Source organism: Sitophilus oryzae, unplaced genomic scaffold (genome assembly GCF_002938485.1).
Source record: "Sitophilus oryzae breed Bouriz unplaced genomic scaffold, Soryzae_2.0 scaffold_1502_pilon_pilon, whole genome shotgun sequence".
Classification (NCBI taxonomy): Eukaryota; Metazoa; Arthropoda; class Insecta; order Coleoptera; family Curculionidae; genus Sitophilus; species Sitophilus oryzae.
This window is the reverse complement of record NW_022146173.1, coordinates 209,731-231,776: the sequence shown is the minus strand read 5'-3', so window position 1 is coordinate 231,776 and position 22,046 is coordinate 209,731. Positions and strand designations below refer to the sequence as shown.

Below are 22,046 nucleotides of genomic sequence, written 5' to 3'. Positions count from 1 at the left end.
GGAATTCCCGGTTCTTTTGAGACATCAAAGAACCGAGACTCGAAATCATTAATTCCAGGTTCTTTCGGTACTTTCAGGACTCGGTAATAAAAATTAAAAACATATTTTTTGTTACATGCGAAAGACTTTTGATAATTTCTAGTGGTAAAAATCAAAATCTTCTAAATAAGTACTGATGATATCTCTTACTGTTCTTACTTCTCAAACTATTTTGAAGTTTCTATAATGTTTATTAGCAGTTATTAAAGTTTAAATACTTGGTTTTATTATTTAGTATAATAATGCTGAATGTATTAGTTATATTTTTTTATGTTATGTTGTTATAGGCATTTGCATCTTTAGTTGAAAATGTTAAGTTATTTTTCTAATTTAGTTAAGTTGGTTTCGAGGTTGGTTGATGTTTGATGTAATTTTTAAGCTATGTGTTTTCTTTTTTTTTCGCTTGTGTTCATTATTTGTCTCCATGTTTACTTTCTCATGACTTAATAATTTGATATTATTTTCATTTGATACTCAATTTTTTATCGGTTTTACTTTTGAGAACCATCCCTTACTTGCTAATTGACGAACTCCATCAAATCGTTGAACAAAAATATTTTAGTACGGTTCTGGAAACGCTAATTAATACTACCAATTATTAGAGTTCAGATCTTTTTGGCCATCACAAAACCGGGCCTCGGTAACAATAATTAAAAAAATATTTTTTTGTTACCTGAGAAAGTCCTTTAATACTTTCTAGCGGTCGAAATCACACTCTTCTAAATAAGTAATAATGCTATTTCTTATCGTTCTTGTCTCTTTTCTTTTTTGAAGTTCCTATAATATTTATTATGTTATGTTTTAATAGATATTTGCATTTTTAATTCAATATTTTAGGGCTTTTGTCTCAAATTGAGTTGAGTTGGTTTATGTTGTTTGATGTGAAATTTAAGTTACCTATACTTAGTCCATTAGTTGTGTTCATGTTAATTTTTTCATGACTGATTACTTAATAATTTGATATTATTTTCATTAAAAATCTCAATTTTTTATCCATTTTACTTTGAAACCCCATCCCTTGCTTTCTGATTGATGAACTGCACCACCATTGAACAAAAATTAGTCAGTACCGAAAGTACAGAAAAAAAAGGGAAATCCCGGTTCCAAGAGGCGCGGTACCGAAATTTCCGGTTCCGAAAAAAGGCTCCGGTTCCGGAAACCCTAATCGACACCCTGTATTCAGTATTATAAATCCATTAAAATGATTTGATTTAAATGATTCACCTTTTCTAATATCCAGTATTATTAATTAAATGCATTTGTTTTTTTTATTGAATTTCTCAATAATTATTATAATATTACACATCACTTTTGTCTTTCATTTAGCTTTCATAAATTTAATTGCAATTATATCCGACTTGTAAAATCGCGATAAAAATAAGAAAATTTGATTCTGTATGAATTTATAAATAATAAATATTGCGACGTTTTATTATTAAAAAAAATCTAAAAATATGTGTGTTTATGCTATACAATAATAAAAATAAACGTATAAGAATACATAAATATATATTATTTTTTAAACATTCCTGAGATATATTAAATTATCTGAATACTTGAGTGTATTATTTATATTAAAAAAAAAATAAAATATGCCATTAAAAAATATATAAGATAATAATAATTGCATAAGATGTTATTCATAATGACATAACGCTAATATAATAATTATTAATGTTTTTGGTTTGGTATAGTAAAGTATATATTTTTAATTATAACTTATCAAGTTCCTTTAACTGAAACTTAATTTTAACTTTTTATAACTCTACAGGGTTGTTCACCACATACGACACGGAGTATTGTAGCTAAATGGTTAAATTTTTACAAATTGTAAGTTTTGGGTTCGTTGAAGTACTATTAGGGCTACAATTTAAAAATACTTTTGCAACATACACAGTGTCCCAAATAAGTAAAAAATATTATAGTTGTATTTTTTTAAATGGAACACCCTATATATTATTTTATTTTTAGATTCTACGATTGAAATAAAGGTAAATTCGATTAAGGTTTATCACGCTTAAACCTTACCATTTTTGAAATATTTTCAATTTTATGAAATTGCAGTAAAAATTTTAAGACTTCATTTCTCCAAGGTTATCGAAATTTTTAGCCGACCATACCAATGGGTATGGTAGGCTATTAGGATCGGCAAAGAAAAGTTTTTTTAATTTCACTCAAAATGAATTACTTGGGTCATAAATGACCTAAATACAAAATATTTTCATGGTGTCTGTCTGTCTGTCCGTCTGTAACACGATAACTCAAAAACCGCTAAACCTATTTTAACCAAATTTGGCACAAAAATACTGTGGCACCCGAGAATCTGGCCATTAGTTTTTGGTAGGGGTGGGGGGTTGGTAAGGGGGTATGGGAGGGGGTTTGAAATTTTAAAAAATCGTAACTCCAAAATTACAGTAGCTAGCGAAACGCGGTTTTCAAATTAAGATTAGGAATAATATAACACTATACCTATGGATTTTAGATTATTTTTAAAGCTGTAACAAATTTTCAAAAAGGACAGATACTAGTATTGTCGATATAGTTCGTTAAAAGATAAAAAACTAAATATGATCCCAGTATTCAAACTACATTAATTGACTGTCTACGTTGATTAATAATAATTGCTCCAAATACTAAAAAACTGAATTTTGTATGTGTATTAGACAGTGTGGTAAAAAGTAACACCTTATAAATTTTATTTCATTTTTTGACGAATGCTTATTTATAACAACTGAGATTTTCATTTTCATAACTTATTATTGTATCGATTTCTGAGTCAAATCCACATTTTTTTTAGAATAATTCATTAATTGAAACAATTAAGTATGTAATTAACTAATTTTTGGGCGGAAATAATGGTGGTATATTAATAATTAGTAATAATTGGTATATTCTTTTACAAAGATTTAAATAGTTTTCTTTTTGTAAACAAATGGGCTTGCAATATTATTTTTTTACCACCGGTACATTTTGTACATATGTTGCTTTAAAAAAATCTAAAATGTCAATATTCCATGGATAAATGAGATCTAAATTATAATAAAATGCATTTTCTACGAAAACTTAAGGATATAGGTAAAAAATGCTATAATACAATTTGATAGAAAATTAAATTGTGCATCTGATTCACGTAAAGTATACAGGGTGTTCCATTTAAATTAAACAAGTTATTGCCGTTTAAAGCTAGTAATTATTTAATATAAATTTTTGGCCACTCTGTATAAGGTAGTATAATTTTTATTATTGCAACACAATATCTGATCAATAAATAATTTTCAGTAAATATTTAGTATTAAAATTTTTAATACCCTAGGAGAAATGAAACCTTAAATTTTTTACTGCAATTTCACAAAATTGAAAATATTTCAAAAACGATAAGGTTTAAGTGTGATAAATCTTAATCAAATTTACCTTTATTTCAATCGTAGAATCTAAAAATGGAATAATATACAGGGTGTTCCATTTAAAGAAATACAACTATAATATTTTTTACTTATTTGGACACTCTGTATCTTGTAAAATTATTTTTAAATTGTAACTCTAATAGTCCTTCGACGACCCCAAAACTTACAATTTGTAAAAATCTAATCGTTTAGCTACAATACTCCGTGTCGTATGTGGTGAACAACTCTGTATATTGCTAAGCAGATTTATATCATACGGGGTGTTCTATTTAAAATAGCGGAGCGCACACACATCAAATATCAAATCTAGTTTTCACTTTAAACTGTAATTTATGTACTAAGCAATATAGCGTATAGTCTGTCCAACAAATCAGAGAAGATATCGACAGAAGACATCCTAAAATGACAGAAAATACAATCTACCTGTGAACTGAAAAAAAAAACAAACAGAAACAACTGTCGGTGTCATGTTGAACAGACTTTTATTATAGTATGCTTGCTTAGTTTTAAAAAGGCCATTTTCCAAGCCAACTAAACGCCGTTTTTTTATCACACGGTATTTGTAGTCTGGCTATAGAGGGATAGTCAAAATAAAAAGTCTATTAAACGAGAAGATATTTGACAGTGACAGTTTAATAATCAGTGAAGTAAATTCATCGGTACATTGTATTTTCTGTCTTTTCTTGGATGTCATCTGTCAGAAGCTTTCCTGACTCGTTGGGCATACTACACTCAGATGCAAAAAAAAAACGCAACGGAGAAATTTTTGGTCAAATTTAAAGTGTTATAGGTATTTTTGTTATTTTTAGCCCTATTTTTATGAATTTTTTAGCAAACTGTGTATAATTATATCAACTTTAATTCGTATACTCAGTTTTTTATAAACTTTAATATTTGGCATATTATACAGGGTTAATCGAGGGATTGTTTTTTTACTCTAACTTTAAAACACCCTGTTTAATAATTTCGTGTGTACATTTTCCTGCAATATAATTTTACGGTCAGAACTATGTCTCCTGAGCATTTTGGTTTTTGGATCATGTCAATATATGCCTTTGTTAATTTTTAAGAGCGAAATGAACTTGACACCAACAATAATTTGCAAATTTTCAATTATCATTTCTTTTTAAAGTTATTTTTCAATATGACAAGCCGGCTTTGGTGATTATTGTGAACTATAAACTATTATGAACTGCCCATCATGTTCCACGTTTGGGACACGCTTGGCAGGAGGGTTAGAGGTCGCGAAGCGGTACCAGCTTCAATAAATGAACTTTGCTTGGTTCTTGAAGAAAAATGAGAAAGCATAACAAAATATGATATATGGAGCCTCAATGACAGTATGAACGGACGTATACAGGCAGCTATAGCAGCCAAGGGAGGCAATGCAAAGTATTAGGGTATTTTCGAGGGTATTTTTTACATTTTTTTTTCTGTTTGTATACTTGAGTATTACAGATGCATTCTTTAATATCGTTAGTTCTGTTATCGTTATTAATGTTTATTAAAACCAGGACTTTATCGTTAGTCTTTAACGCTTTTTTTTATTTAGTATAAAGTATCCAATGCAATGTAATATGACGTTACGATAATAGTCACCAAAACCATCTCGTCATATTAAAAAATGACATCAAAAAGTAATGATAATCGAAAAAATTGCAAATTGATCGTGATTAGTTCATTTCGCTCTTAAAAAATAACCAAAGGATGTATTGACATGAATCAAAAAACAAAATGCTCAGGAGTCATAGTTCTGACAAAACCTGTTCGGTGTTGAGATTTGAACACCGGTGTTAGGTGTTGATGACCACCGGTGTTTCAGTCGGTGTACCGGTGTCAACACCGACACCGGTGTTCATTTCAGCACCGGTGTTCATCTAGAACACCGGTGTTTATCTCGACACCGGTGTTTATCTGAACACCGATATTTATCTTAACACCGGTACCGCGATGAACAACGGTGTCGATGGTGCCGTTTGTTTGTTTTTTTAGTTTTTTTAATGTAATATTTTTTAGTTTATTTTACAGCTACGAATTTTTGTTTCTTTATGTTTTGTTTTGTTTTCTGTTGTGTTTTTGATTAAACAATTTGTTACTTTATATGTATAGTTGTTTAAATGATGCTTCCACTTTATTTTAGTGATTGGTCTGGCAAAAGGTATATTTAAATTTGAAAGATTTAAGTTAAAGTCTGTGCGCTTTAATAAACGATAAAAATAATCACCGATACGACATTATTATTATCAGGATTTACCAAACACTGGTGTCGTAGTCAAAACCGGTATCGAGATGAACACCGGCATCGAAATGAACACCGGTGTCGGTGGCGAAATATGGACTATCCGGTGTTCCGGTGTCGACACACACCACTGCCGTAGCCCAACACTGGTGTTGAAACGGTGTTCCGGTGTTTGGTTTGGACAACAGACCTAGTTCTGACCGTAAAATCATATTTTAGGAAAATTTACGGATTAAATTATTTCACAGGGTGTTTTAAAGTTAGAGTAAAAAAACAACCCCTCCATTAATCCTGTATAATATGCCAAATACTAAAGTTTATAAAAAACTTAGTTTACGAATTAAAGTTGATATAATTATACACAGTTTGCTAACAAATTCATGAGAATAGGGCAATAAGTGTTATAGCTATGTTGTGGCTATGTCCCATGGTACAAAGAATACAAGGTATGATATTGCGCAGGTTGGTCGCTACGTCACAGGTGATAACAGGCGCTATTGGTCAGCACGCTCCGCGCGTCAGTTCAAATCGTCAAGATATTGTTATAAACCTGTTTTTTTTGTTTATATACCGTCATTGAATTATCGCTAAGCAAGTTACTGTGGAGCAGTGCATAAGGAGTCGGGCTAGGAAGCGAGAGACCGGAGTTCGAATCTCGGCCAGAACATCACTTTTTATTTATTTTTTTAAATACTGTTGTATTCTATAGTTTATTTTTGTAGTATAAAAAAGAGAACTATTTATTCTGTTATTTTTTAATCTCCGTTATTAATATAAATTGATTGTTAGTACAATACCTCATTTAATATAAAATAATATTCTACTTTTTGAAATGTATCGGGCCCTAATTGTACCTAAAAGTAATATATTTTTAGTGATATACCATATTGTAAACTATTTAATATTTTAGTCACTTAAAAAGTTAATTTGCATTGAATAATTGCCTACCATTAAAGGAAATTTGAGCTATATAATCCTTGATGGGCATATTCTGGGTATGCAAATACTTCCTTTAAATTTTGGGTGTCGTTCAACCGATTTATTCTCAAAACCAGAAACTTCTACATATAAAAAGAAGCAGAGGTCACTAATTATAATAAACTTCACCCTTGGTATTACTTCCACTAATTATAATAAACTTCACCCTTAGAATTACTTCTATCACAATTACAATACGTTCATCTGCATTGGCATTTTCTACTTTTCGATGGGAAACAATAAACTTCCCAATATTTTTTAAATGATGTAACAATTCCTCTTGTGGTTACTTTTCCATAGATATCCTCAACTCTGTCCTCATGTGAATTCAGAGGCAATGAAAATGAAAATTATTTACCATAAACATCGCAAACTAAAAACCTAATAAACAATTTTATACCGAATATAGAAATAAATTTAGTATTTTTACCTATTATCGTCCAAATCCATGTTAATAGATAATTATTATTTTTAAATATATTTTTGGAACTGCTGGTTTTAGTAATTATTAAATTAAACGAACTTAAAAGTCTTAAAAATAAACAATTCTTAACCATAACCCCAAAAATGCAGATCTCCTGTCAACTATGCTGTCAACTTTCTTTATTTTTTATTTATTCATTATTTTCCTAGTGACGTCACAGGTGGTATGCGCGAACTGAACGAAATTGGAGCCGCTATCGATCATACCTTGTATTCTTTGTACCATGGCTATGTCCTCTACCCTATGACAGCAACCACAGCAACTGTTCCTGAAACCCGTATACTCGTCTTATTTAGCATAATTAATTAAAACAGTACGTATTTACGTTAAAAGATAACAAACATAGGGTTCTATATTTTTGGTGATAGTTGCCAAATAAGTTTAGGTATATGGTGGCATAGATAAACAAAAACACTCATATATTTATACAAACATTCATTTAAATTGCAAATTTTATCACACGCTATTTCGTATGCATAGGTGGCAATTAATCCAAATTATGTTAATTTGAATAAATTACGAATGAATAATTTTCAAAATTGAATAACTGAATATTGTAAATAACTACTATAGTAGCAGATCCAATTCATTATTATACAGGGTGTCCCAGAAACACTTCTATGAGGTTTTTTTGCGAGAAAAAATGCTGAAAATTTTATATTTTTTTACTTTTCTTTTAGACAATCTTTTGTTCATTCTCGGGAAATTCGTTTACTACTTTGCTTTTAAATATTTACTGATAAAACAATTTTTTTGACAATTTACTGATCAACACGATAAATACATAAAAGAATAAATAAAATGTCGCGCCAAGATGCTTCTCCAAGTGTATTTCAAAATACTGAGAGCATTTTTTTTATAACTATTTTAACAAACATATTTTCTTGATTTTATGGCGGTATAAATTTCAAATATTTCTACTAAAGCTACAATAAACAAGGACATACAAGAATGTTCTAAGAGGGCAGCTATAATATCCTTTAAAGGAAGATTACATAAGGGCTATATTACAATGGTAATCACTTAACGATTTCCGTAGGATTTAGCGTATTCCTGGTTGCATAATTAGTGCACTACATTACCAAAGACATTACTATATACTTAATTTTACACTAATCAACTTGTAAAATCCTGTTCATATTTATTTATATTATTAGTATTATTAATACAACATATCAATGTATAGTTGAATGAAAATTATTCTATGGTCTATGGCCTGAAGAATTTTACTGTGACTCACAGCTGCTTGAGTTCTTGGTAAAATTACAATAGAAAAATGTAGATAAAGTAGTTTTACAGTAATACAGATTAGTTTTTTGTATTGTTAAATAGGTTGTATACAAAAAAACAAGTATTTTAAGCTTCAGTCATTAGAAATAAACTTGTATTTATTCGATCACACTGTATATGTTTATGATAAAAAATCTAATGAATTAGATGGTATATTAATTCTAACCAAACGTGAGTATTAGGTACAATCTATTGATTATTTTAGTATAGTAACAATAAGGTGTATTGTTTTTATCAAATAATAAGAGTTAAGAATCTTATTAATATGTATTCACATTGATTTCTGTAAAATATTCACAGATATAGACATCACAAATCCATTAAAATTCCATTAATTCTTATAAGACCCTCAGATTTACAGAATGTTTATAAGAAACACTGTTCAAATAAGTAATTATTAATCAATTGGATTCTAATACTCCTAAAAATACTGAGATAATATAAAAAAGAACTTGAAAAAGAATATTATTACATTTATGAAATCTGTATGAAAGGGTATGATATATTGGCATTATCCTAATTCATTGTCAAAGTAAAAAGTTATTATACCTATGCTGCAAAACATTTTATTATGGTTCAATAAAGAGCTGCATTTTTTTGACAGTTATCTGTTGATAAACATGATTAATAATAGAAAAATATTATAATATAATTATAATAAAAATGAATTTTCTGAAGAATTTCTTCTATTCGAAACTATTGTTTTTGGGTTTTGAGAGGATATCCCAATGTTCCAGCAAATAAAAATAATGTTATTATTTAAATTTGTGATTTAAAAAAATGACTATTCTCCTGAAATTACACACCAAAATTTGACTGCATAATAATGATGTAAGGTAATCCTAATGTAATAAAATAAAAAGCTTTATGTGTATATACAAATAGATCACCGTTGTTGACTAAATAAAAATAGATGATACAGAGTGGATAAATATACAATAAAGGGAATAAGCAACAGATCTTTGCTGTTCAGTATTGAAAAGTTAAAACGAATATTGACTGACCGACATGTCACAACATATTGGCAAATTTATAAATGAAAATGTTATAAAATCCAGTGCTTGCAAGAGACAACTAAATCGTGAATATTTAACATAAGCATGCAATGCAAAAATATGTGGTATATTTTTAGATTACAGGATAAAAATAAGATTTGTTTTGACAGCTGCGATTATAACCTTTCTATTTTTTATAAATCAACTGAAACAGGCTGAAACATATCGAAACTGTTATTAATTTAACAGGGATTGTTACAGATGCTGTCAAGTGTGAACTTGAGACAAAAACAGTGCAAAAGGGCCTAATTGTTATGTGACACCAGCCATTTTGAAACACATATGGGATGAAACCGTTCAAATCGTGATAGATTTCGTGTGAATTGAACAAATGCATTCGAACGCGGAAATCTTTTTTGGATATTTGGGTACCTTCCGAAAAAGCCTTCAGAAATTTTGGTCCTTTTTACAGGTCTTCTCATCTTAGCCAGCTCAACATTTCGCCTCTTCATACTTTCATGTAGGACCACTAAAACTAAAAATGATAATCCACTTCACTTTTTCGAAGCTCTTCCCGAAATCCGCGGTTTTTTCATGGATTTTCGATCACAAAAAACTTCCTTTGCGGTAAATGTCTTTTGTTGACAACTCGCAGTGCGTTTCGTTTACTGCTGCCCGATGACATTTGCAGTCGATAGGTGGCAGATCTTTGAACTTCGAGAAATTCGACATAAATAATCCTGCGACAGTATACAGAAATCTGTAATGGCAGTTTTATATGCGTAGATTCTCGCCTACAGATGTCGCATCTATGTAGAGTTTGATGGGTTGCATACGATACTTTTCAAAAAGCTGATTAAAATTTGTGTACAGGGTGAGTCAAAGAATACAATAGTTTTAGTGAAAGTCTTCTCAAAATTATAATTAAAAATAATTTTTAGAAAGTTTGGCGCATAAAACATTTTTTTATAGATCACTATATCAATTACTATTTTTATACCGTATTTTTAGATTTTGCATAAAGTATTGTAGGTTTTTGATAATATTATACAGGATGATCTATAGTTAGGGCAAGTTAGGGTTCTGAAAAAGCTTTATACAAAATCTATATATCTATACAAGCAATATGTAGGACATATTTTATAAATATTTTTAAAATACATGTACAGGGTGATTTAAATATGTTTTACATAAAAGTTGAAGTCTTTTAAATAGAATGTTATATTTGTTTTGCTTAGTAGATTTGTTATAAAATACTTATTAAAAAAATACTACCCTATGATCGAAAAAAAACGGCGTCAGCTATGGCTATGAAATGAAGATCGCTGACATTTTATACTGGGTGCGTCTCAAAAGTGGCTCCCCCTATAACTTTTTTATTTTTTTAGATAAAAAAACGAAATTTTCAATTTTCAATTCTTTTCGGCCACTTCTTGTTTCACCGGAAATTACTACAACTTTTGATTTTTAAATGGCACCCTCGGTGTTTTTTTCTTTATTTGATAGAAAATGACACTCTGAATAGAATGATATGAGATTATCATATGTCAACTTTTGACATTTTCGCTTAAAACAAAATTGAATTTCAAATGTCAATCTAGAGTGCCATGGCTGTGTTAAAAATTCACATTTTTAATCAAGGAGCCTTGGAAAAATAGATTTGATCGTTTAGTGTTTTTAGTGTCTTGTTCTGGCCGGTTAAAATATTCCCAAATCGTATTTTTAATCATATCTTAATTTTTTCAAATGGAACGAGGGTGGCACATTAGCATATTTGGAAAAAGCATTTTTTTTACGAATAATTTGATACCACACACATAATATTCACAGTCACTTTCTATAGAATAAAGTAAAAAAATACCGAGGGTGCCATTAAAAAATCAAAAGTAGTAGTGATTCCCGGTGAAACAGTGACCAAAAACAATTGAATATGTCAATCAATCCTAATTTGTCATATACTAACACACCAAATCTCTTTTTTTTATCTGAAAAAAATACAAAAGTTATACGGGTGAGCCACTTTTGAGACGCACCCGGTATAAGTATATTTTTTATATTACAGTTTTATTGTAACATTGTTGAATAATTCTGTCAATTTTTTAGACCAGTGATGGCGAATCTTTTGAGCTCTGCGTGTCAAAATTTTGAAAAATCGCAACATAATTTTTGTGGCTTATTGTCACACATTACAAAAGTAAATACTAAAAAAATAGAAATAGGTATAGTATTTTCGAAGTCAATTGAAAGTATTGAGACTCTTAATTCCTTTGTCCCCACGAATCCCACGATGACGACAAATGAGCCGCAAAAGCATAGATTTAGGAAGAACAGATATCACATTTTGCATTTTAACCCGATTAAACAATCGGAGGTTGACTACGTACTGTAAAAACCAACTGAGATAGAGAAGGCGACATTGCCACATCTCAAATTTGCGCCTATCTACTTAGTTTGATTTGCAGAAAAGGTGACTTTAAAACCTTCACCGGATATCAATAAATCTCAATTTCTTAATTAAATTAATAGTTTATTTTTAAAGAAGCATGCGTGATTAACCAGAGGATATATGCGTTACTATTAAAGGATATGTTTACTGTTTAATGTGCTGAAACGTCTAGAACTATTGGCAACGTCGCTGCTATTCTTCCAGAATGAAATGAGCCGTCCGTTCCACCACCCCTCGCGACGGCCCTTGGTCCGTTATAGCGTACTACGTTTAGCTTACGGTGTGTTTGAAGTCGGAATCAAGTCCGAATTGAACTTTTTTGAATCTGCGAATTTTCAATATGGTACGACAGTGTCAAATGTGTGGAAAAATAAGCTCAAATTACCCGAATTTGTCTTTTCACAGGTAGGTATTGTTTCCGCCGCGCCGTAATCGCCGTACATAGGCGTCCCACAAGGGAACCTCTCATAATTAAATTAATTTCTAATTATATTTGTTGAATTTTGAGCTATTAAAACAAGAAGTCAAATCTTGTCTTATATTTTCAAAAAAACACAATTTTCTCATTAATATTGATTTTAGGTATAGGAAGTTATTAATAATACAAGATTAAACAACTATTACATAGGCATTACAGGAAGCTATCGATTGCGAACTAACTAAATCGTTACTAATCACTAATTTTAAAAAGTTCTTTTTAAGATCAAAAAAGGTAAAACTAAAACCTAAATTATCATTTGAGATTAAACGGGAAGTTCTAAATAATGTTGCCTATTCTAAACAAGAAAAATTTATTTATAAGTTTTATAACATCTCTAAATTTGGACGAAAATAATATTTCTGTTTGCTGTAGGTAATTTTCTCAGGGAAAATACGTAAATAAAAATGACTTTTTAAGTCAAAAAAAGTCAAAAGGACAAGTTATTCTAAAAAAGTACTGTCCTTTTCAAAAAAGGGCAGGTGGCTACCCTAGGTATTTCTGGAATGGAAATTTAATGGCAAATCTACAACTTTAGTTTGAAAATATGTTCCGGCCACCTATGTCCGGCCACCAACTACAAACCTAATATAGACCTGTTTCGAAAGCCTGAGTCACCCTGTAAATATTCAAAAGTAACTGAAAGTTTATATAGAATTAACTGAAAGTTTAAATTGAAAATCGACGTTGGTGCGATTTTCGAAAACTACCTACTACATCTGACGAAAAAGTGTTAATGTAGTATATTAATATGGAGTAAACATTTTCCTAATTACTTTACTTTTATTTTACTAATTAAATTCGTTCCAAAAAACGATACCTACGCCACTGGCCATTAGAACAATCCAAATGCGCCTAGTTGCCGGGGTCGGAAATTTTAGACTTCTCTGTCTCTTCTGTCCTTGTTTGACACATTGGAATGTTTGATACATTACCAACGAGTATTTATGAATGAGATGTTCGGTCTATATTTATAATGTCTTTGCGCAAAAGACAGTTCCGAAATTAAGAGTCCCAATCTATTCCAACTGACTTCAGATAAAAAAAAAACTTAGAATTTACGTTATGAGCCGTTATGATCGACAAATATTTGAATTCTGAAATTTTTTATCTTGCATGTCACCAAAAGTGAGCTCGCGTGTCATAGGTTTGCCAGCAGTGCTCTAGACGGTCTTCTGGCTTAATTCAATTAAAGTAAAATGGACCGTTTTTCGTCTTTACAAAAGAGGGCTTAAGCCAAAATAAAATAGTGGCGATATGAATCTTAATAAATACCCCTAGAAGAGGGTCAATAAGAAAACTACCTGTATTTTAAATAAATATTTATTCATCACTACTATAAAATAATTTAATGAAATGCAGTGCCACGCCATTGGTCCATCCAAATCCAGCTTGGACGACGTATTCTCCACCCCCTCCAAATTCTCCAGCGGCTACAGCATCGTATTTTTCGTACATTATTTGACTCTCGCTGTAACCTTTCATGTTAGCTGCCACCCATCTGTAAAAAAAGATTTGTTAGGTAAATAATGTTTATACCAAATACATCTAAATAAAGGGAGACAAAATTATTTACATTTTATCGCTCGGAGGACCTCTATCAACCTCTATTCCAAATGAGCTCGGACCAAATGACCCCTCTTTATCGCTACCACAAACCATTCAAGGTGAACAAAATGGATCGAGGAATGTGAACTGATATAATATTCCTTCAGGATGGACTAACCTGGTACAAAGACGGGTCAAAGAACGCTGAAGGAATAGGAGCTGGAGTATTTGGGGAAAGACCAAGGCTAAGCTTATCCTTTTCCTTGGGTAAATACTCAACCGTATTCCAGACAGAAATCTTCACCATTCTACAATGTGCGAGAGAAAATAATAAAAGAGCTTATTCATGCAAGCTCATCAATATATGCCCAGAGAGTCAGGCGGCACTTGGGGCGTTTATGGGCCTAAAGGTATCGTCGAGACTCGTCTGGGAATGCCCTAGGTGAACTGGGAGCTCTGGCACGAAGGAACAGAATTAAATTATTCTGGGTGCCGGCCCACAGCGGCATTCAAGGCAACGAAAAGTCGATGAACTAGCTAGGCAAGGATTACCGGCATGCTATCTTGGTCCAGAGCCAGTGCTGGGAATACCCAAATGTACGGCCCATAGTGCACTAAAACTCTGGATCAGGGAAAAGCAGAATGTCCACTGGAGAAACAGACAGGGGCATAGGCACAGCAAGACCTTTATTCAAGCCTAGCTCTAAAACCACAAAAGAACTGCTAATGCTTAGCAGGAATAAAGTGCGGATTACAACGAGCCTATTGACAGGACCTCTTGAAGCTCAACCTGTATCAAGGAAGTTTTTGCTGCAGACTCTGCGAAAATGATCCTGAAACAGCGGAGCACGTAATATGTCACTGCGAGGCTCTGGATCGCAAGCTTTTATTTGGGAAAGCTAGGCTAGAACCGGAGGAACCCATCCTATCAAGGACCTGCATAAGTTAGTGCAGGGTACAGGGATAGGAGAATGGGTGCAGATATAGAAAGGGGACAAACACAATAGGCCTCAAAAGTGTTCCCGGTAGAGGACGGCCCCTTGTTAGAAAAAAAAATGAAAGTACTCTTAGTGTTTCAGAAATTACAGCTTAATAGTTACCTAGTGCCCATAGCCTTAGCCAATTCTACAGCCTCATCGTTTCCACTGTTCTTCAATCCCAGCACTACCAGTTCTTGCAGTGGTGGCCAGGCATTACTGAAATCCCACTGCTCCCCACTCTGGTCTAGCGACGTTGGGATTCCCCCTGGAAACTGGTCGATTCCCTCCTTAACGAAGTACTCTGCCGCCCTTTTGCCGTACTCCTCTTTGAGAGAAGTGTCATAGGCGTCGGCCCATAAGGGTGCGAAATTGCTAGGGTAGAAGTCTTTCCTTGGACTTTGTAGTTCTGTGTCGTAATCGTACCAAATACCGTCTTCTGTATTGTATAGAATCTGTGAAATAATACAAGTAATTGTATTTATATACACTCAGATCCAAAAAACGGAGAATTTTTTTGTCAAATTTAAAGTGTTATATTTTTGTTATTTTTAGCTCTATTTTTATATTTTTTTTCGCAAGCTGTATATAATTATATCAACTTTAATTCGTAAACTGAGTTTTTTTTATAAATTTTAGTATTTGGCATATTATACAGGGTTAAACAAGGGTTGTTTTTTTTTAATTTAACTTTAAAACACCCTGTGTAATAATTTCGTCTGTAAATTTTCCCAAAATATAATTTTACGGCCAGAACGATGTCTCCCGAGCATATTGTTTTTAGGATAATGTCAATACTTGCCTTGGTTAATTTTTAAGAGCGAAATGAACTTGCCACCAACAATTTGCAATTTTTTGATTTGCATTATCGTGTCTTTTTGAAGTTATTTTTCAGTAATGACATGGCAGCTTTGGTTATTATTGTGAACTATACCGGGTGTTGCATCGTCGGACGGGACATAGGAAATCCCATGTAAATTTTAATGGGGTCAATTATTGGCTTCACGAATTATTTTAGAGAATAATTATATTTAGGTTTATTGAAGAGCACTAAAACCCACATTTAAAAGAACAACTTTAGATATTTTTGATCAGCTCGCTTACGAGTTATCGCCGATTTCTTTTTAAATATTTCTCCTTTCTTATGGCCCTGCATTTACTTATGAGCACCAGTCAAGGTAAAAGATAACTGTCAAATGAAGTTGTCATTTCAGAAATTTATCTATTTAGTGCTTTTTTATTATTGAAAACTCATTCCTACATCGGAAATCTTAAAGATGTATTTATAAATACAAATTAATATGAATTAAAATAAAATAAAGTAATCAATTACAAGGTTAACTATAGCATTATTACAATATTCAATAACTTATTAATTTAGGTACTATTAAATTGTTAGAACTTTAGGATTTAAGAAGATGTTCAAATATTCCTCCATCGACTGCTAGACTATAACCCAGGCAATCATAACATTCTCTTCTTACATTCGCTAGTTGGTAAACTGAAATTCTATTGTATTCGGCAGAAATAGCATTTTTTAATTCGTCTAGATTTGGGTATTTTTATTCTTGTATATCCTGTTTTTTAAATGGCCCCAAAGAAAGAAATCATTTGGCGAAATATCAGGAGACCTTGCTGGTCAATTTACTGTATGATTTATGCCAATAACGTTTCCGTTAAAACTATTGTCTATATATTCCCGAACAGCCAGAGTACTATGTGCCGGGCAGCCATCCATTTGGTACCAAACTTCCTGATTTTCCCTAGTGGCATCATGTAAAGCAGGTAAAATATGATTTCCGAGTAGTTAGGTTAGGCCCGATAATATTGTGTCCGAATATCCCTGCCCAAACATTTACTTTCTGTGGATATTGCGTCCTTGTTTCGACAAACCTGTGTTGGTTTTATTTGTTCCAATATCGATAATTTGGAACATTGGGTTCATTATTTAAGGTAAACGTGCATTCGTCAGTGAAACATATGTTTTTAAAAATTCCCTATCCGTGTTTGCTTTTTCGTGTTTGTAGTGTGATCTATTCCTATTTCATCCTCAAGTTTCCTTGTGCTGATCTTTCCATCGTTCTCTTCCACGCACAATAAAACTTCCAAGTCGGTATCATTTCTTGCATCCTGCCTTTGTTCCTGCCTTGCTTCACATCTGCAGTTATTTATTAGGGTACCTTTGGTCTCAAATCTCTGGATATTCCTTGCGATTGTAGATTTTCCAGGTATCGGTCTATTCGGATACAGAGCAGCAAACATGTCCGACACCTTTTGATAACTATTTTCTTGATAATACCATTTAATCATCAATACTTTTTCTTCGGTAGTGTAATTCATGGCTAATATTTTCGATGTAGGCATGAGTTTTTAATAATAATAATAAAGCACTAAATAGATAAATTTCTGAAATGACAACTTCATTTGACAGTTATCTTTTACCTTGACTGGTGCTCATAAGTAAATACAGGGCCATAAGAAAGAAGAAATATTTAAAAAGAAATCGGCGATAACTCGTAAACGGGCTAATCAAAAATATCTAAAGTTATTCTTTTGAATGTGGGTTTTAGTGCTCTTCAATAAACCTAAATAGAATTATTCTCTAAAATAATTAGGGAAGCCAATAATTGACCCCATTAAAATTTATATGGGATTTCCTATGTCCCGCTCGACGATGCAACACCCGGTATGAACTGTCCATCATGTTCGACGTTTGGGAAATGCTTGGCTGGTAGGTTAGAGGTTGCGAAGCGGTACCAGCTTCATTAAATGAATTTCGCTTGGTTCTTAAAGAAGAATGGGAAAGCATAACGCAATCTAATATATGCAGCCTCAATGACAGTTTGAACGGACGTATACAGGCAGTTGTAGCAGACAAGGGGGGCAATACAAAGTGTTAGGGTATTTTTTACAATTTTTTTTTCTGTTTGTATACTTGAGTATTACAGATGTTTTCTTTAATATTGTTAGTTTTGTTATCGTTATGAATGTTTATTAAAACCAGGACTGTATTGTTAGTCTTTAACGTTTTTTTTTTAATTTAGTATAGAGTATCACCAAAACCATCTCATATTAAAAATTACTTCAAAAAATAATGAGAATTTAAAACATTGCAAATTGATCAGTTCATTTCGCTCTTAAAAATTAACCTAAGCATGTATTGACATAATGCTCAGGAGTCATGGTTCTGACCGTAAAATTATATTTTAGAAAAATTTACACACGAAATTACTGCACAGGGTGTTTGAAAGTTCGGGTAAAGCAACCCCTCTTTTAACCCTGTATAATATGCCAAATACTAAAGTTTATAAAAAATTTAGTTTACGAATTAAAGTTGATATAATTATGTATAGTTTGCTAAAAAAATCATAAAAATAGGGCTAAAAATAACAAAAATATAACACTTTAAATTTGACCAAAATTTTCTTCGTAGCGTTTTTTTTGTATCTGAGTGTAACATAATAATAATAATTGTATTCCTGTTTACTATTTTAACTGTATTTAATAAACTATTTGATATATTTGGTCAACTTACAAGTTGAATTTTTTCAGTCCAAGCATCAGCTTTTTCCAACCATTCGTTTTGTTTTTCACTGTTGCCAAGAATTCCGTAGAAATTTGACATTTCCCTGAAACCTTTGCAGAGGTAAGAATTAAGATCTACAGGAATAAGTCTTTGGGGTCGGATGTGACTCAGATTGCTCTTGGTACCGCCATTGTCGTCGAAGAACCATCTGCTTGAAAAGTCCCAACCTGTTTCTGCTCCAGTTTTGAGTGATTGATAACACAATTGCTGAATTAATGAAAGAAATAAATAAGTTATTATTTATACAAGACCATAAATTGGTATTTTATCGTCGACCGAAAAGATTAATTCACGGGCGATGAAATCGCGAGTGAATTAATTTCTGGAGACGATAATGCAATTTTATCGTCGTGTATAAAACAATATCTCTTTCCATAGCGAGTTACGTTTTAAAAAATATTCAGAAATTATTATTTCAAGGAATTTATTACGAGTAGAAAAAATATTGTGCTGGGTTGGCGTTGGTTTCTATGTAATTTGACAAATAAATAAAGCTGTCTCTTTAGTTGTCAGTTTTGAGTCAATATTTTTTAATTTTCTTTCGTGTCGATTGCTGATTAAATTGGAGCCAGAAATGGCTCAAAACGAAATAAGTAAATTACCAACAGATATTCAGGCTGAGGCGACAAACGCCATATCCAAACTACTTCCATTTAAATCCCGAATAACTTATGAAAAGGAATATGTACAAACATTTTCAAAAATGGAAGCAATTAAAAAAACGTCACAGAATAAAGAGTTTAACCTATCTGCGCTGTTAAAGTATCATTTAATCCATAGATAAATGCAACAAGTTTAGATTGGAAAGCCCGTAAATATTTTGGGTCGCGAAATTATTTTGGATCGCGACCGTTATACGCGATCTGGCGCTGCTATAGCGGTCGCTAGGAACAACGGCAAACAAAAACCTTTGAATAAGAAGACCAGGGGCTGGAAAGTGAAATAGCAAAAGCGGTTCCACCGTTTCCACGAGATGGCAGAGACCAGATGGCGTTAAATCAGAATTTTTTGTAGTTTCCATAGATTCCAACGGCCATTGTCATATTATTGTCAAATTCCCAAAAAATATTGGCGTTGTCATAGCGCCAATCATAATATTATCAAATAAATGATTATCAAAATGTTTTTCAAACTATAATTTGTTATATGTTTTTTAATCATATTTTAATTACACAATTCCTTTGTTTTTGTGGCCCTAAAAATATCATGTAAGTCTTTTATTTTTGCCATCATTTAAGTACCTATTTATATTTACTCCATTTACAAAACTTTGGGCGTATTACGTTGGTCTTGTTTTATTATAATAAACGATGTTTAAATATTGGACTTATAAATAAAAACTTTAAATAATAAATAATATTTCACATGTTTGGCTTTAATTTTATTTAATAATTGTATAAATTATACTGTTAAATCTTATTTTTTACACATCACAACGATACTTGATTTAATAATCATATTTAATTATATATTTTAGAGTAGAATTCAATAAATACGCTCATTTAAAAAGCCCGCGCTTCGATCCATTTAAAACAAGCCCTACTCAATAGATGGCGCCACTTCTGTAGGACCATTTTTTAGTATGGCAGAGTCCATTCTTTTTCTAGCTAGGTATATTCTTTGAACGTATCTAAATTCTTTGACATCTAATCTTTGAAAAGTAATAAATAAAAGCTAAAATGCAAGAATAATATATAATTTAGTTAATTTAAGTGAATTTCATAAATGATCGGTTTACTACACGTATGTATATTATATAGTCACTTACTAGCGAAAAGTTGTTTCATTATTTCACTCAATTTTTGCCGAGATCTACCGCACGCTACACAACCAACTATTTTAGAGTCTTTTTCGATAAATCGCGATAGTGTCACTGTTAATTTAAGTTCTGCCACAATTTCCATCTAGATTTACTACCTTTATACAACTATCAGTAGTAGAATAAATAATAAATAACATAAAATAAGCTCCGTAAAGACTGACGAATCCACAAAATTTCAAATCAAATTCAAATGTGTCAAATGAATCGTCAAACAGAACTGTCAAGGATCCCCACCCTAGAGTGCTTTTTCCGCCCACCATGCATGAATTCATGGATAGCATTATGCTCCTTCCTTAGTCTTCTTATTCAAAGATTTTATCTACTATTTTGACAGATATAAGGCAATTTTAACAGTTGCTATGGAAAAAACAATATTAAATTGTTTTCTTTTTCTCAAGAAGAGGTTTTGAATTTGGTGTTTCTTTTTAAATGCAGTAGTCAATGATTCTGTATTGTCTTGTCGAAACAATTGTATTCTGTCTATGATTTGGCGTTTGTATTTCGTTTAATGTAAAGGTGCCTGGTGGCGTAGAGGTACAGGCTCTCGTCTACCAATCTCCAGGTAGTGGGTTCGAATCCCACACCCGGCATTTCATCAGCCGACTATTTTTATTAAAATAAAAATAGTTTGGGTACCTAGGTCGACTCAGCCTTAAATGAGTACTTGGGATTCACAATCCTGAGGTAATAATAGGCGGTTGAAGCGTAGTGCTAGCCACATTACCTTCGTTGTATACCGAACGGCTCTGGTATAGCAAGCTGTACCTTGCTACTCCCAAGGCGTTAAACGCTATATGCGGGAGCTATTATTATATTTCGTTTAATGTTTAGGCAACTTTGTTCATTAGTAGGCCACTGCTGACACTTAGTCTCCGTTGGATTAACGCAGCAGTGTTTACAAAAAAATAACTATTTTATTTTGTAGATTTTCTTCCAGTGGAAAAATACCCATAGAATTTTTTTGGATAGATGAATCTGCCACATTGGTATAGACATTTTTTAAAATAAATAGAAGTTCCAAATTCCTTTAGTTTCATTAATTATTTAGAAACCCTCACTGTTTCAAACTTACCTTATCATCCTCATTTGTATAAAAATTACAAGTTTTCACGTCTTCACTAAACGATTCAGACCTAGGCGTGTTACTCTTCGAGTTATAATGAGCCAACGTATATTTTTCACCATCCTTCTCCACCTCAACCGTTTTGTTATCCAGCCAGAAATTCAACTCTTTCTCGACATACTGGACATTCTCGACCAGCCAATCCGTGTCGTTGGTGTGGTCGATGTACAGCGCCACCATGAGGGAGAACAGTGGAGGCTGCGAGCGGTTTAAGTAGTAGACCCTGGCCCCGTTAGGGATGAAGCCGAAATTTTCGATTAAGTAACAGAAGTTGCTGAGCATGCTCTTGACGGTGAGCGGCATGTCGCTGATGAGGAGACCCCTGATGATCCAGAAGGAGTCCCAGTAGTAGGATTCTCTGAAACATAAATTATAAAATATATTGCTTGATTTTCATGCATCCGTTATCCGTTGATACTTTTCATCCGTCAGTTTTTTACACCAGCCCAGAGAGAAACTAATAACTAAAGTGGGAGGGCTTGTGGAATAGGGCATTTCGTAGACAAGTTTATTTTGTCACCGCGCATCCCAGACGCGCATAGCGTTTAGGCGGTCAAAAAAGGAACTTTTTTCAACTTTGCAAGGTAAACATTTGACAGGATTAATCAGATTGTCAGTAGCTTTTTCTATTTCTTAG

General features: G+C 32.2%; 2 protein-coding genes across 3 annotated transcripts in view; both read right to left on the bottom strand.

The window, feature by feature from the left end:
• Nucleotides 1-10,092, bottom strand: part of LOC115878203 (macoilin-1) — a 36,138-nt gene extending 26,046 nt beyond the window's left edge. The window contains exon 1 of the mRNA XM_030894617.1: nt 9,862-10,092. Within this exon, the coding sequence (XP_030750477.1) occupies nt 9,862-9,941 (80 nt within the window). The 5' untranslated portion in view covers nt 9,942-10,092. The remainder of the gene's footprint in view (nt 1-9,861) is intronic.
• Nucleotides 10,093-13,658: 3,566 nt separating this feature from the next.
• The window catches only part of LOC115878204 (trehalase-like), a 55,406-nt gene continuing 47,018 nt past the window's right edge, over nt 13,659-22,046 (bottom strand). For both annotated transcript variants that reach the window (XM_030894619.1, XM_030894620.1), the window contains exons 5-8: nt 21,359-21,767; nt 18,414-18,671; nt 15,002-15,333; nt 13,659-13,854 (exon numbers count right to left, since the gene is read on the bottom strand). In XM_030894619.1, coding sequence (XP_030750479.1) covers nt 13,677-13,854; nt 15,002-15,333; nt 18,414-18,671; nt 21,359-21,767 — 1,177 coding nt within the window. In that variant the 3' untranslated portion in view covers nt 13,659-13,676. The remainder of the gene's footprint in view (nt 13,855-15,001; nt 15,334-18,413; nt 18,672-21,358; nt 21,768-22,046) is intronic.